Raw genomic sequence first — 13,865 nt, 5'->3', positions numbered from 1 at the left:
CAGGGAAACTCAACACTCTCCTGAATACCTGGAAGGTCTAAGGCGAGCCACACTGAAGAATAGAAGAAACGAAGGACCTTCACTACTGCAATTTTTTTTCTTTTTTCACTTTTTAACTAAGAAACCAATTTTTTTTTCATTCTTTTTTTTTCTGTTCTTTTTTTTTTCTTTCTTTTCTTTTTTTTCCATCACCTGATTTTACCCTTTTAATTACTACCTTCTTATTTTAAACCAGTATTATTACTGCTACCATTTTACCATTTTTTAAAGTGCCATTTTATTTTTTCTTTATTTTATTTTGGGATTAGTGTTCACCATTCTATTTTCATCGTTATATTATTGGTTGTTTCTAGTTTGCATCCATATCCAGGGAGCTGTTGCTGGAATTTGTTGGGATTAATGGCTGTTCTATAGGAGTATTCTCCTCATATAAAAAGTCTCTTCCCTCTTCCACTTCATTCTCTCTTTTCGCTCTTTTTTTTTTTTTTTTTTTTTCCTTTTCTTTTCTCGCTTTTATTTTCCCCCTTCCTTTTTCCCAATTTCATTTTGGCACTCCCTTTTTTTGGTCCCTACTTTTCTTTTCCTTTTTCTCTTTTCTCTTTTTCTCTTCCTTCTTCCTTATCCCCTAATTCTCTTAATTCAGGTGGTCACCTTTATTTGGAGTTATTAATATCGTGAATATATTTGTGTATAGTGCCTGGTACGTGGTGCCTTGTTGTGTTGTATTTTGTGCCTTTAAATCAACGCAGCAGATCCAAGCAACAGCAACCTCCTGAGCACCTCATCCTCTGCTGAGGAACAGCAGCTGTACGTGAAACCTCGCCCCACCAGCCGGAAGAGCCACCACAGCTGTGAACAGCACCCACCAGAGGAGCTGCTGCCAACTGAAGAGCAGCTGCTACCACAACCGCCTGAAGAGCAACCATAGACCAAGGAGTCACTGCCACCAAGGGAGCAACCACTGAACAACTCAACGTCTAGATATGTCAGTGAGATCAAACATGGGTAGACAAAGAAACCCCCAAAGGAAAGAGAAGGAGGACTCTCCAGAAAAGCAGCTAAGTAATACAGAGGCATGCAACATGACAGATAAAGAATTCAGAATAAGGATCCTAGAGTGCATAAACCGGATGGAGGAAAAAATCGACAACCTCTGCAAGAAGCAAGAAGAAACAGATGAAAAAATCGATAACATATGGAAGAAGCTAGAAGAAACAGATGAAAAAATCGATAACATATGGAAGAAGCTAGAAGAAACAGATGAAAAAATCAACAACCTAAGTAAGACCCAAGAAGAAATGAAGAGTGATATAGCTGCAATGAAAAACTCCATTGAAAGTATCAACAGTAGACTAGGAGAAGCGGAGGACCGAATAAGTGAATTAGAAGACAAGGAAGCAAAACACACCCAAAATGTACTGCAATTGGAGAAAAAAATTAAAAGACAGGAGGAGAGCCTAAGGGAGCTTTGGGACAACATGAAACGAAACAACATACGAATAATAGGAGTACCAGAACAACAGAAAGATGAACAAGGATTAGAAAACCTACTCGAAGAAATAATATCAGAAAACTTTCCTGAGGTGGGGAAGAAAAAAGTCACACAAGCCCAGAGAGTCCCAAACAAGGTGAACCCGAAAAGACCCACACCAAGACACATCATAATCACCATGGCAAATGTTCAGGACAAAGAGAGAATCTTACAGGCTGCAAGAGAGAGACGGAAAGTTACATACAAGGGATCTCCCATTAGATTGTCAAATGACTTCTCAACAGAAACACATCAGGCCAGAAAAGAATGGACTGAAATTTACAAAGTGATGCAAAGCAAAGGACTGAATCCAAGAATACTCTATCCAGCAAGGCTATCATTCAAACTTGAAGGGGAAATAAGAAGCTTCACAGACAAAAAAAGACTAAGGGAGTTTGTCACCACCAAGCCAGCAATGCAAGGAATGCTAAAGGGACTGGTATAAAAAGAAGAAATAAAAAGCTCAGAAAGAAAACAGCCACACACACACACACAAAGAAATGGCTACAAACAAGTACCTTTCAATAATAACTTTAAACGTAAACGGACTAAATGCTCCAACCAAAAGACATCGAGTGGCTGAATGGACAAAAAAACATGACCCATACATCTGCTGTCTACAAGAAACCCACCTCATTAGAAGGGACTCACACAGACTGAAAGTGAAAGGATGGAAAAATATCTTTCAGGCAAATGGAAAGGAAAAGAAAGCTGGGGTAGCAATACTTATATCGGACAAAATAGACCTCAAAGTGAAGGCCTTAACAAGAGATAAGGAAGGCCACTTCATAATACTAAAGGGATCAATACAACAAGAAGATATAACCCTGGTAAACATATATGCACCCAATGTAGGAGCACCCAAATTCATAAAAAAACTCCTGGAAAATATCAAAGGAGAGATCGACAACAATACAATCATAGTAGGGGACTTTAATACACCATTGACAGCACTGGATAAGTCCTATAGACAAACAATCAGCAAAGATACAGCAATCTTAAATGACTCACTAGATCAGATGGACTTAATAGACATCTTCAGAACACTTCACCCCAAAGCCAGAGAATATACGTTCTTCTCAGGTGCACATGGGACATATTCAAAAATAGACCACATATTGGGTCACAAGCAAAGTATCCCCAAATTCAAGAAGATTGAAATCATAAAAAGCGTCTTCGCAGACCACGATGGCATAATATTAGAAATAAACTACAATAAAAACAACCCAAAATACTCAAACACCTGGAAGCTGAATAGCATGCTATTAAATATTGATTGGGTTACCAATGAGATCAAAGAAGAAATTAAAAACATCCTGGAAACTAATGACAATGAAAACACAACAATCCAAAACCTATGGGACACATTGAAAGCAGTCCTGAGAGGGAAGTTTATAGCTCTACAGGCCTATCTCAAAAAACAAGAAAAAATGGTAGTAAATCATCTAACTCTACAACTCAAAGAATTAGAAAGAGAGCAACAAGAAAACCCCAGAGTGAGCAGAAGGAAGGAGATAATAAAGATTAGAGCAGAAATAAATGACATAGAGACCAAAAAAACAATACAGAAAATCAATGAAACCAAGAGCTGGTTCTTTGAAAGGATAAACAAGATTGATAAACCTCTAGCCAGACTCACCAAGAAGCAGAGAGAGAGGACCCAAATAAATAAAATCAGAAACGATAGAGGCGAAATAACAACAGACCCCACAGAAATACAAATGATTGTTAAAAAATACTACGGACAGCTTTACTCCAACAAACTAGACAACCTGGAGGAAATGGACAAATTCCTAGAAAAATACAGCATTCCAAAACTCAATCAGGAAGAATCTAAAAATCTCAACAGGCCAATAACTATGGAAGAAATTGAAGCAGTCATCAAAAAGCTTCCATCAAACAAAAGCCCAGGACCAGACGGCTTCACAGGGGAGTTTTACCAAACATTCAAGGAAGAACTAAAACCTATCCTCCTCAGACTACTACAAAAAATTCAAGAGGAAGGAACACTTCCAAGCTCATTCTATGAAGCCAGCATCACCCTAATACCAAAACCAGGTAAAGACAACACAATGAAAGAGAATTACAGGCCAATATCCCTCATGAACATAGATGCCAAAATCCTCAACAAAATCTTAGCAAATCGGATCCAGCAGTACATCAGAAAGATCATACACCATGACCAAGTAGGATTTATTCCAGGGATGCAAGGATGGTACAATATCCGCAAATCAATAAACGTGATACATCACATAAACAAATTGAAAGAAAAAAACCACATGGTCATATCAATTGATGCAGAAAAAGCATTTGACAAAATTCAACATCCATTTTTGATAAAAACTCTCAGCAAGGTGGGAGTAGAAGGATCATACCTCAACATAATAAAAGCCATATATGACAGGCCCACAGCCAACATCATACTCAACGGACAAAAACTAACACCATTTCCCCTAAGAACAGGAACAAGACAGGGATGCCCCCTCTCACCACTCCTGTTCAACATAGTACTGGAAGTGTTAGCCATTGCAATTCGGCAAGAAGAAGAAATAAAAGGCATCCAAATTGGAAAAGAGGAAGTAAAACTGTCCTTATTTGCAGACGACATGATATTATACATACAAAACCCTAGAGATTCCATCAAAAAGCTACTAGACTTAATACATGAATTTGGCAATGTAGCAGGATACAAAATTAACCCCAAGAAATCTGAGGCATTTCTATACACCAATAGTGAACTTTCAGAAAGAGAGATTATAAAAACAATCCCGTTTACCATTGCACCGAAAAAACTAAGCTACCTAGGAATAAACTTAACTAAAGAGGTAAAAGACCTCTACTCAGAAAACTACAGGACGTTGAAAAAAGACATAGAGGAAGACATAAACAGATGGAAGAACATACCGTGTTCATGGATTGGTAGAATCAACATCATCAAAATGTCCATACTACCCAAAACAATCTATAAATTCAACGCACTTCCCATTAAAGTACCAACAGCATACTTCAGAGATCTAGAACGAACTTTCCAAAAATTCATCTGGAATAAAAAAAGACCCCGAATAGCTGCAGCAATCCTGTAAAAGAACAAAGTAGGTGGGATCTCAATACCAGATATCAAGTTGTATTACAAAGCCACTGTTCTCAAAACTGCCTGGTACTGGCACAAGAATAGGCATATAGATCAATGGAATAGAATAGAGAGCCCAGAAATCGGCCCGAACCAATATGCTCAATTAATATTTGACAAAGGAGGCAAGAACATACAATGGAGCCAAGATAGTCTCTTCAATAAATGGTGTTGGGAAAATTGGACAGATATATGCAAGAAAATGAAACTAGACCACCAACTTACACCATACACAAAAATAAACTCAAAATGGATAAAGGACTTAAATGTACGACAGGAAACCATAAAAATTCTAGAAGAATCCAAAGGCAAGAAAATCTCAGACATATGCCGAAGCAATTTCTTCACTGATACAGCTCCTAGGGCACTTGAAACTAAAGAAAAAATGAACAAATGGGACTACATCAAAATAAAAAGCTTCTGCACAGCAAAAGAAACCATCAACAAAACAACGAGAAAACCCACTGTGTGGGAAAACATATTTGCCAATGACATATCTGATAAGGGCCTAATCTCCAAAATTTATAGGGAACTCATACAACTTAACAAAAGGAAGATAAACAATCCAATCAAAAAATGGGCAAAGGACCTAAATAGACACCTTTCAAAAGAGGACATTCAGAAAGCCAAGAGACATATGAAAACATGCTCAAAGTCACTAATCATCCGAGAGATGCAAATCAAAACAGCAATGAGGTACCATCTCACACCTGTCAGACTGGCTATCATCAACAAATCAACAAACGACAAGTGCTGGAGAGGATGTGGAGAAAAAGGAACACTTGTGCACTGCTGGTGGGAATGCAGACTGGTGCAGCCACTATGGAAGACAGTATGGAGTTTCCTTAAAAAACTGAAAATGGAACTCCCATTTGACCCTGTGATCCCACTTCTAGGAATATATCCCAAGAAACCAGAAACACCAATCAGAAAGGATATATGCACCCCTATGTTCATAGCAGCACAATTCACCATAGCTAAGATCTGGAAACAGCCTAAGTGCCCATCAGTAGATGAATGGATTAGAAAACTGTGGTACATCTACACGATGGAATACTATGCTGCTGTAAAAAGGAAGGAACTCTTACCATTTGCAACGTCATGGATGGAACTGGAGAGCATTATGCTAAGTGAAATAAGCCAGTCAATAAAGGAAAAATACCACATGATCTCACTCATTCGTGGACAATAGAGACCATTATAAACTTTTGAACAATAATAGATACAGAGGCAGAGCTGCCTCAAACAGATTGTCGAGCTGCAGCGGGAAGGCCGGGGAGGGTTGGGGGGCAGGAGGTAGGGGGGTAAGAGATCAACTAAAGGACTTGTATGCATGCATATAAGCATAACCAATGGACATAAGACACTGGGTGATAGGGGAGGCTAGGGGACTGTCTAGGGCGGGGGGATAAAATGGATACATATGTAATACCCTTTGTAATACTTTAAGCAATAAAAAAAAAAAAAAAAAAAGCTTGGGCAGACAATAAAGATGTGGCCTCCATCATTCTGGCAAAGAAAAAACCCAAGCATGAAGCTATTTCTCCTCTTAGTCTCCTGTTCCCTCAAACAGCAAATAACCCAGTTCTTTAAGGTAGGAAGGCTCATACTCACGGGTAAAGGCAAGAATGCCAGGAATTCTTAACTACTGTTGGTTGGAATAGGATTTTCTCATTTGATGTTTCAGGAGTTTAGTGACATGTGGTGGTTTCTGTTCAATGAACACTTATAATCAAGAATAATCTTGCCCAGCCAGTGTGGCTCAGTGGTTGAGCATTGACCTATGGACCAGGAGATCACAGTTCGATTCTCAGTCAGGGCATATGTTCGGGTTGTGAGCTAGATCCCCAGTGTGGGGCATGCAGGAAGCAGCCAATCCATGATCCTATCTTATCATTGATGTTTCTATCTCTCCTTTCCTCTCTGAAATCAATAAAAAAAATATATTTTTGAAAAGAATAATCTTGCTTCTATATGGACATTCTTGTATTTATTTCCTTAGTTGGTCAAAATAATAATCCTTGAGGTAGATATAAAAGAGATTAATTTTTACTCATGATGTTAATTATTGTAGTTAAAAGTAAGCGACCCATGCAACCATTTTAGGCTTAGTTTAGTTATTAAATAGAACATGTTATGGTGATTGTGCATTTTCTTTATAAATGATTGTTTATGCTTTTTAAAGTACAAATGGATATTTTTGAAATATAATTTTGGTCCTGATTTCTCTTAAATTCTTCATAGGTTCATCCTTATTTTGTTAATGCTAATAACGGTTAATAAAGAGCACAGTATAGTATATGATACATTATCATTTAAAGAGTTTATTAAGATATATTTTTATATTTGTTTTTCCCCAGATAACTGTTGAAGGGAAAAAGCAAGCATTCAGTATTGAAAACCGAAATCTCTTCTATGATATTCTTTGTGCTCTTATTAACCCGAAGCGCAAGGACACTAGGGGATTCAGCCACTTTTCTGAAGTGACGGAGGATTTTGCCTTTTCTCTGCTGACCGATGTTACCTGTGGCTCTCCGGGTGAAAAGTAAGTATCATTTAATATACTAGCTGTGCCTTCTATGTATGTATTCTTTCACAGTTTACAAAGTAATACGCAATGCAAATAACATTTATATGATGTAACTAATGACTATACAGTTAATGCATTGTACTAGTGCACAAATGAAGTTAATTATTTAAAAAACAAACAGCAAGTTACATCAAGAAAAATAAACTATAAATTTATCCTGGCAACAATATATTCCTCTTGTTTTGAAGGGTCTTTTATAAAGGGTCTTTTCTTTACTCTTATTCATATAATGAATAGAAGATACACTCTGAAAAAAAGGAAGGTGATTCCCACCGTTAGATGTGCTTTAATGTGCTGGTAACAGGTGGTTCCCTGGAGTTGTGGTTCAGTTTCATCTGTTTGGAGGCATCTCTCAGAATGTTGTTGAACTTCATACTCGTCGTTTCATGGCAGAAAGCAAGCAAGAGGAAAGGAAAAAATAAAAAGTGGCTCATGTTTATTAGTATTTATGTAATTAATTTTTTAACTGTATGTTAATAGTCTTCAGAAGTCATGGTGTTTTAAACTGGGTAAGTGTAGTACAAAGCTCTAAAAATGTTTATTTCTATTTGATTTAATATAAACATGGTTGATAATAAATAAAAAAGAGTGAAAATGAAGATTTCCCTCCCAATTCTCACTGAATAATATCCGTTATTTAAAAAGCAATGATTATTATTTAATGGGACATGTCTGATTTAAAATTTTTATATTATCTCTTTAAAGTTTAAGATTGTATTGATTGATTTTAGAGAGAGAGCATCAGTTTGTTGTTCCACATACAGGGTGGTCGATTCCTGTATGTGCCCTAACTGGGGATGGAACACACAACCTTGGCGTATCGGGACGATGCTCTAACACACTGAGCTACCTGCCAGGGCCTCTATAAACTTTATTTTTTATTTATTGATTGAGGGGAGCAGCTACAGTGTTTTGGACAGGTTCAAGCCTTGGACTGATGAGAGAGGGCACAGTCCTCTCATTGCCACGTGCAAGTCCCAGCTTGGAGGGCAGAGCCCTCCCAGCACAATTATAGTCAACAGCTGTAGTTGTAAGCTTGGAACTATGGTCTGAACACGTGGCCCCATGTGCCTGAGTGATGTGGGCTTGATAGAGTTCAGGTGCATGTAGTTGAGTAGGATTGAAACCCACGATAATGTTGTAAACATCTTGGTCACGCCCTTACTTTACCTTGTGGCATCTGCTATAAAATAAAGGCATGGCTGTGGGCGTGGTCGCTGTCTCTCAGAGAAGCAGCGTCCCACTGAGACCCGGCTTTCATTCTCTTGTCTGTCTTTTTTAAGCCTTTCAGCCGCCCCCACTCAGGTTCACCCTTGGCCATGCTGGCTCAGCACAATTGATGAATGCTATGATCAGTATTCATTAAGTTATGTCGATATTTTGAAGACTAATTTTAAAAAATTGGTATAATAATTTAAATCATCTCTTTATTTATGGGGCCCTTTATGAGCTGACATGTTATTTTAAATATTGTTTGTATTGTAAGACTTTTATCTTCTTAGATCACAAGACACGTAAAGTTCAATGAGATAGCCAACTCAGATATAAAAGTGTTACACAATAGATCAAATAATAAAATACTTATAATAACTGATATTAACTATTCCTCTGCTCTAGTTCTGAAACTGTATTAGATTGAACAATATGAAATTGCCTTTTTATCTAGATATTAACAGTATAATATATTAAGTGTTATATGGATTGAACTAGTCCTTAGTAAAAGTTGTATATATTTTATTCCTGCAAAAGATTAATTTAAATAGCTGTTCAAAGATAGGTTAGGGATTTTATTACTCCTATTTACGGATGTAGAAACTGAGGCGAGGGGCCTTATACAGCTTGCTGGTGGTCACATGGTTAGCCCAGGGTGAGGCCTGGGCTCAGTTCCAGGCCTGCTGGCCAATCCCAGGCCTACTTGATTCCACTACCCTTGCTGGCCTCTGTGCCACGTGGTCAGAACTGATTGTAAACCACTTGCTCATTAAACAGACCTTTCATTCTGAGCCCCATGACTCCAAAGTGCCCCGGACTTTCATCCTAGGTCAGTGCCTGGATGTGACTTGAGGTTTGGGTACAGAACCAGCATCCCCTTACACTGTATTCTTTCAACCCTGATGGTCAAGTCCTGGGGACTTGTTTTTCTTTTCTTTCTTTTCCTTTTTTAGTAGATTTTTATTGATTTCAGAGAGGAAAGGGAGAGGGAGAGAGAGATAGATACATCAATGATGAGAGAGAATCATTGATCGGCTGCTTCCTGCATGTCCCCCACTGGGGATAGAACCCTAACCTGGGCATGTGCCCTTGACCAGAATCGAACCCAGGACTCCTCAGTGCATAGGCCAATGCTCTATCCACTGGGCCAAACTGGCTAGGGCTGCTTTTCTTAACAAGGAGCATCATCAAAGCACCTGAAAAGCTCTGGGTGCCCTTTCAGGAGGCCCCTTCTGCAGTCCTCCCCTGTTCCTAAATGTCCAGCTGAGACCAACGATTAGCACTTCAGCTCCTCAGTGCCATTTGTAAATGTCTCCACTGTCTCCAGAAACCTCTGGAATGGATGATTTCTCTACTTCAAGTAAGTTTGCACTGAGGCCACAGTGTGTGTGTGTGTGTGTGTGTGTGTGTGTGTACACATACTTAACAAATATCCTTTTACTGCTTTTCCCTCTTATACTGTGTTCAACTATGTTGTTCAGTTAAGTCATAGTTCATTGTTTTACAATCCCCATAGTCCCAAATCTTTAAATTTGTTTTTCCATATGTTTCCAAATTACCAGGATATTGAGGTTGTCTTAGATGTGAACCATCTACCCTGCTGTGATTGTTAGTTTCCATATCTGTGCCTTCAAAGGCCTGGTGAGAACTCAGAGCATCTGAGATGCACAGAAACAATGGTCCTTTCTTTGTTGTTGCCTAATGTGTTCCCTGGGCCTAGAACAGTGGTATGTAGTAGAATCTCAGTGGCTGTAGTACAGTGAGTGACTAGAATGAGTAAATGAATCAATACCTTCCCTTCCTCTCCATAGGCTTACCTATCTTTCTAAGTTATCCAAGAAGAGGAAACAGCATGTACGATGGCAGTCAGGCAAGAATAGCATGGTGTGTTTGGGAAGACCACCAACCTTTAAAGGTTAAACATGGAATAAGTTAAGTGTGGTGTGTGTGTGTGTGTGTGTGTGTGTGTGTGTGTGTGTGTGTAAGAATCAGACTTAGGGTGTTAGACTGTTTGGGAGGTGTGTGTGGCCTGTATACCTTGAGGTGCTTCAATAGGAGTCTTGGACATTAGGGTCTAGAGCAGCCGTGGGCAAACTATGGCCCGCGGGCCGGATCCGGCCCCTTTGAAATGAATAAAACTAAAAAAAAAAAAAAAGACCGTACCCTTTTATGTAATGATGTTTACTTTGAATTTATATTAGTTCACACAAACACTCCATCCATGCTTTTGTTCCGGCCCTCCGGTCCAGTTTAAGAACCCATTGTGGCCCTCAAGTCAAAAAGTTTGCCCACCCCTGGTCTAGAGCCCTGGATGAAAGGCTGGATTAAAGATAGGTCAAGTTGGGGTGGCAGTTTTTTTAGAGAGAGGGCCTATAGCTAGAGATAAAGGTCAGCCATTATGTTTTCCTTTCTTTCTCAAATGTTCCATTGAAAATCTTTGCTCCATTTCCTTGGTTAGCAGTCTTGACAAGGTATCATTTAGAATCACGATATAATTATACGTACTCTACATGTATTGTGGCCTGTATTACGTCTTAACATTTAATGCCTCATTTTTATCCTAATATCCTCTGGACATTTCCAGGCAGGTTTTAGATGTGATTCATCTTGTATCGCCTCATTGTTTGCAAACATAATATGTCCACTGATAAGATGTATCAGATTCACTGGAGGACTGGTTAAAAATAGAGTCCTAAAATCCCAGCTCCCTCCCTAGGTAAGGATCCTGATTTAGTAGGTTAGGATCCTGATTTAGTAGGTTAGGGTCCTGATTTAGTAAGTCTGGGATGTTATCTAGAAATCTATATTTTTAAACAAGCTTTCAACTGCTTTTAACACACACTGAGGTTTGGAAGCAATTTCACTGAGCACAGTATCTTATGCCTAAGGGATGTTCAAAGCAGTATTGTTAAATGGATAAAGATCACCGTTCAGGGCTATTTTCCCTACCAGTTACCTAGTCAAGTTAGCAGTTAGAAAGGAGTAGGGAACGCTTGATGAAAACATAACTACGGATATATAAAGTGTACGATACTCTTAAGTAAAACAGAGCGTTTCCTTAGTGATGTGCCTTTCCTTCAACCTGTTCCATCAGTGCTGAGTTAACCGACACTTGAAAAGTCCATTTTACAGCCACGGATGGCATCTGATCTCCATGAAACTGCTTAAAAAATCCATGCGTTAGGTCATCAGGGGAATCAGGCAAAGGGATGCAGAAATTTCTGTGAGAAAAACCCATAAAAGAACTGAAAGCACCTTCTCTCTACTGCTCTGGGTTGGTAGTGTCCTGGTTATACACCAAGAACAGAGCCCTGGTGCAATGCATTTTAACAAATGAAAGGGGATATATAGAACAAATACAAAAAATATATAAAACGCATGCCACTTCAGCACACCCTTTGCTTTTCTGTTGTAGAAGCAAAACCATCCTCGACAGCTGCCCATATTTGTCAATACTGGCTCTTCATTGGTATCCCCAGCAAATCAATGGGCACAAGTTTGAAGGAAAGGAAGGCGATTATATTCGAATTCCAGAAAGGTTGTTGGATGTCCCGGATGCAGAAATCACGTCTGGGAAAAGTACGTGTGACTCTGTCCAGTTTACAGAGTACAGCAGCCAGCAGTGGTTTTTAAGTGGAAACAGCCTTCCTGCCCTGAAAAATAAGGTAATCTATCATTATAAAGAACTATGGTTGGGCTCTGACTTTTGCGTAGCAGCCACACTCCCCAGAATGCATTAGCTGGATCTGATTTGTGGGAAGTGCTGCACATGGTGAGCTAATTATGAAACATGGCCCATCTTTATGAACTATTTGCCAAGAGTTTTGCCTTAAAAACAGCTGGAAATATTCTCTTCATGTTTTATTGAGCAAACTATATAATAATAGAGGGACAGTGAAAAAATACAGCTTTTACTAATATTCTCTTATATATCCCCCTCGTGATGAAGCTCAGCAGTTATAGTCATAGTGTTGTCAGCTGAAGACAGCTCAGTAACGGAAGTGGAGGCAGAATGTTTGCGATGGAAAGCCAGGGAGATGTCCTGCGCTCCTAAGGCAGCTTCCTATATAAATATTGGCAGTGAGTAGTGAGTAAAGGGACTGAAAAATGAAGCCAAGTTCAGAATAGGAGATTCAGTCATGACATTCACTTGAAAACATCATTAAATCATTTTCTGTTTGCTTTTTTTTATGTTATAGGTATTATCTTTGAGTGTGAAAGGTCAGAGTTCGCAGCCCCTGACTGACAACAGTGAGGTTCTCTACAGGATTTATGCTGCCGAGCCTAGAATTGTTCCCAAAACCTCACTATGTCTCCTTTGGAATCAGGCTGCTGCAAGGTACTTATTAGTAATTGTTTAAAATCAGAATTTGGTCCTTCTACAGTCCAGTACCATTGAGCCCATTTTTTTCTCACTGAGCATCAGTGGACTCTGGACAAGAATAACCTCTACACGAAATAGGACAAAGAAGCATAGGAAAGGGTCTAGCATTGTGCAGGTGGCAAATGTAGCCAAACAATTTAAATATGTGTTCAATACAATATTAACTTCTTGATGACTAGTGTTTTCATGGGATTTAGCATGAATTTTGCTCAATTCGGATAACTTTCCTGTGGTTCCTGGTTAATTTATTGGGCAGGAAAGGAAATTCTTTTTACCCCTTCCATCTGGGCTTGTGGTTCTGGAGCTGATACTCTATGCTTAGAGGAATTAGCAGGGATTTGTAATTCTAGTTCACATAGGGCTGGAGTACATTTTGGGATTAAAGCCATGCACAGGAGTGGGAAGAGGAAAGTGATGCTTTCTCTGAATCTCCTGGGCCCAAGGCCTCAAGTTTCTGAGCAGTTCTGTCACTCGGAGCCCAGTCAATGCCCCGTAGTCTAGGGTACTAATCAGTCACTAGGTTTGGACCCTGGAGATCAATTCAAATCTGGTAGGTAAAGCGAGGGTGGTGGGGTATATGTGTGTGTGTGTGTGTGTGTGTGTGTGTGTGTGTGTGTGTGTGTGTTTAGAGAGGACAGAGGGCATATAGCTAGAGTAAAGCCCTTAATCTTTCCTTTCTTTCTCAAATCTTCCATTGAAAATTTTTGCTCCATTTCCTTGGTTAGCAGTCTTGACCAGGTATCATTTAGATGCATGATATAGTCATACAAACTCTACATGTATTGTGGCCTATATTACTTTTTAACATTGAATGCATAATTTTATATCCTCTAAATATTTCCAGGCAGATTTCAGGTCTGATTCATCTTTGTATCTCCTCATTGTTTGCAAACACAATGGGTCCACTGAGAAGATGCATCAGATTTGCTGGAGGAGTGGCTAAAAAATACAGGTTCCTAGAATCCCCAGCTCCCAATAATTTCTTATTCTTAATAACATTTTTCATAAGTATGACAAC

General features: G+C 39.0%; 1 protein-coding gene across 1 annotated transcript in view; it reads left to right on the top strand.

Moving 5' to 3' along the window:
* ADGRV1 (adhesion G protein-coupled receptor V1) overlaps window positions 1-13,865 on the top strand; it is a 444,163-nt gene that overhangs the window by 166,544 nt on the left and 263,754 nt on the right. The window contains exons 79-81 of the mRNA XM_059695089.1: window positions 7,022-7,206; window positions 11,879-12,128; window positions 12,663-12,802. Coding sequence (XP_059551072.1) covers window positions 7,022-7,206; window positions 11,879-12,128; window positions 12,663-12,802 — 575 coding nt within the window. The remainder of the gene's footprint in view (window positions 1-7,021; window positions 7,207-11,878; window positions 12,129-12,662; window positions 12,803-13,865) is intronic.

Source organism: Myotis daubentonii, chromosome 4, assembly GCF_963259705.1.
Source record: "Myotis daubentonii chromosome 4, mMyoDau2.1, whole genome shotgun sequence".
NCBI classification, from domain to species: domain Eukaryota; kingdom Metazoa; phylum Chordata; class Mammalia; order Chiroptera; family Vespertilionidae; genus Myotis; species Myotis daubentonii.
The sequence above is the reverse complement of the archived record's forward strand: the minus strand, read 5'-3'. Positions and strand labels throughout refer to the sequence as shown.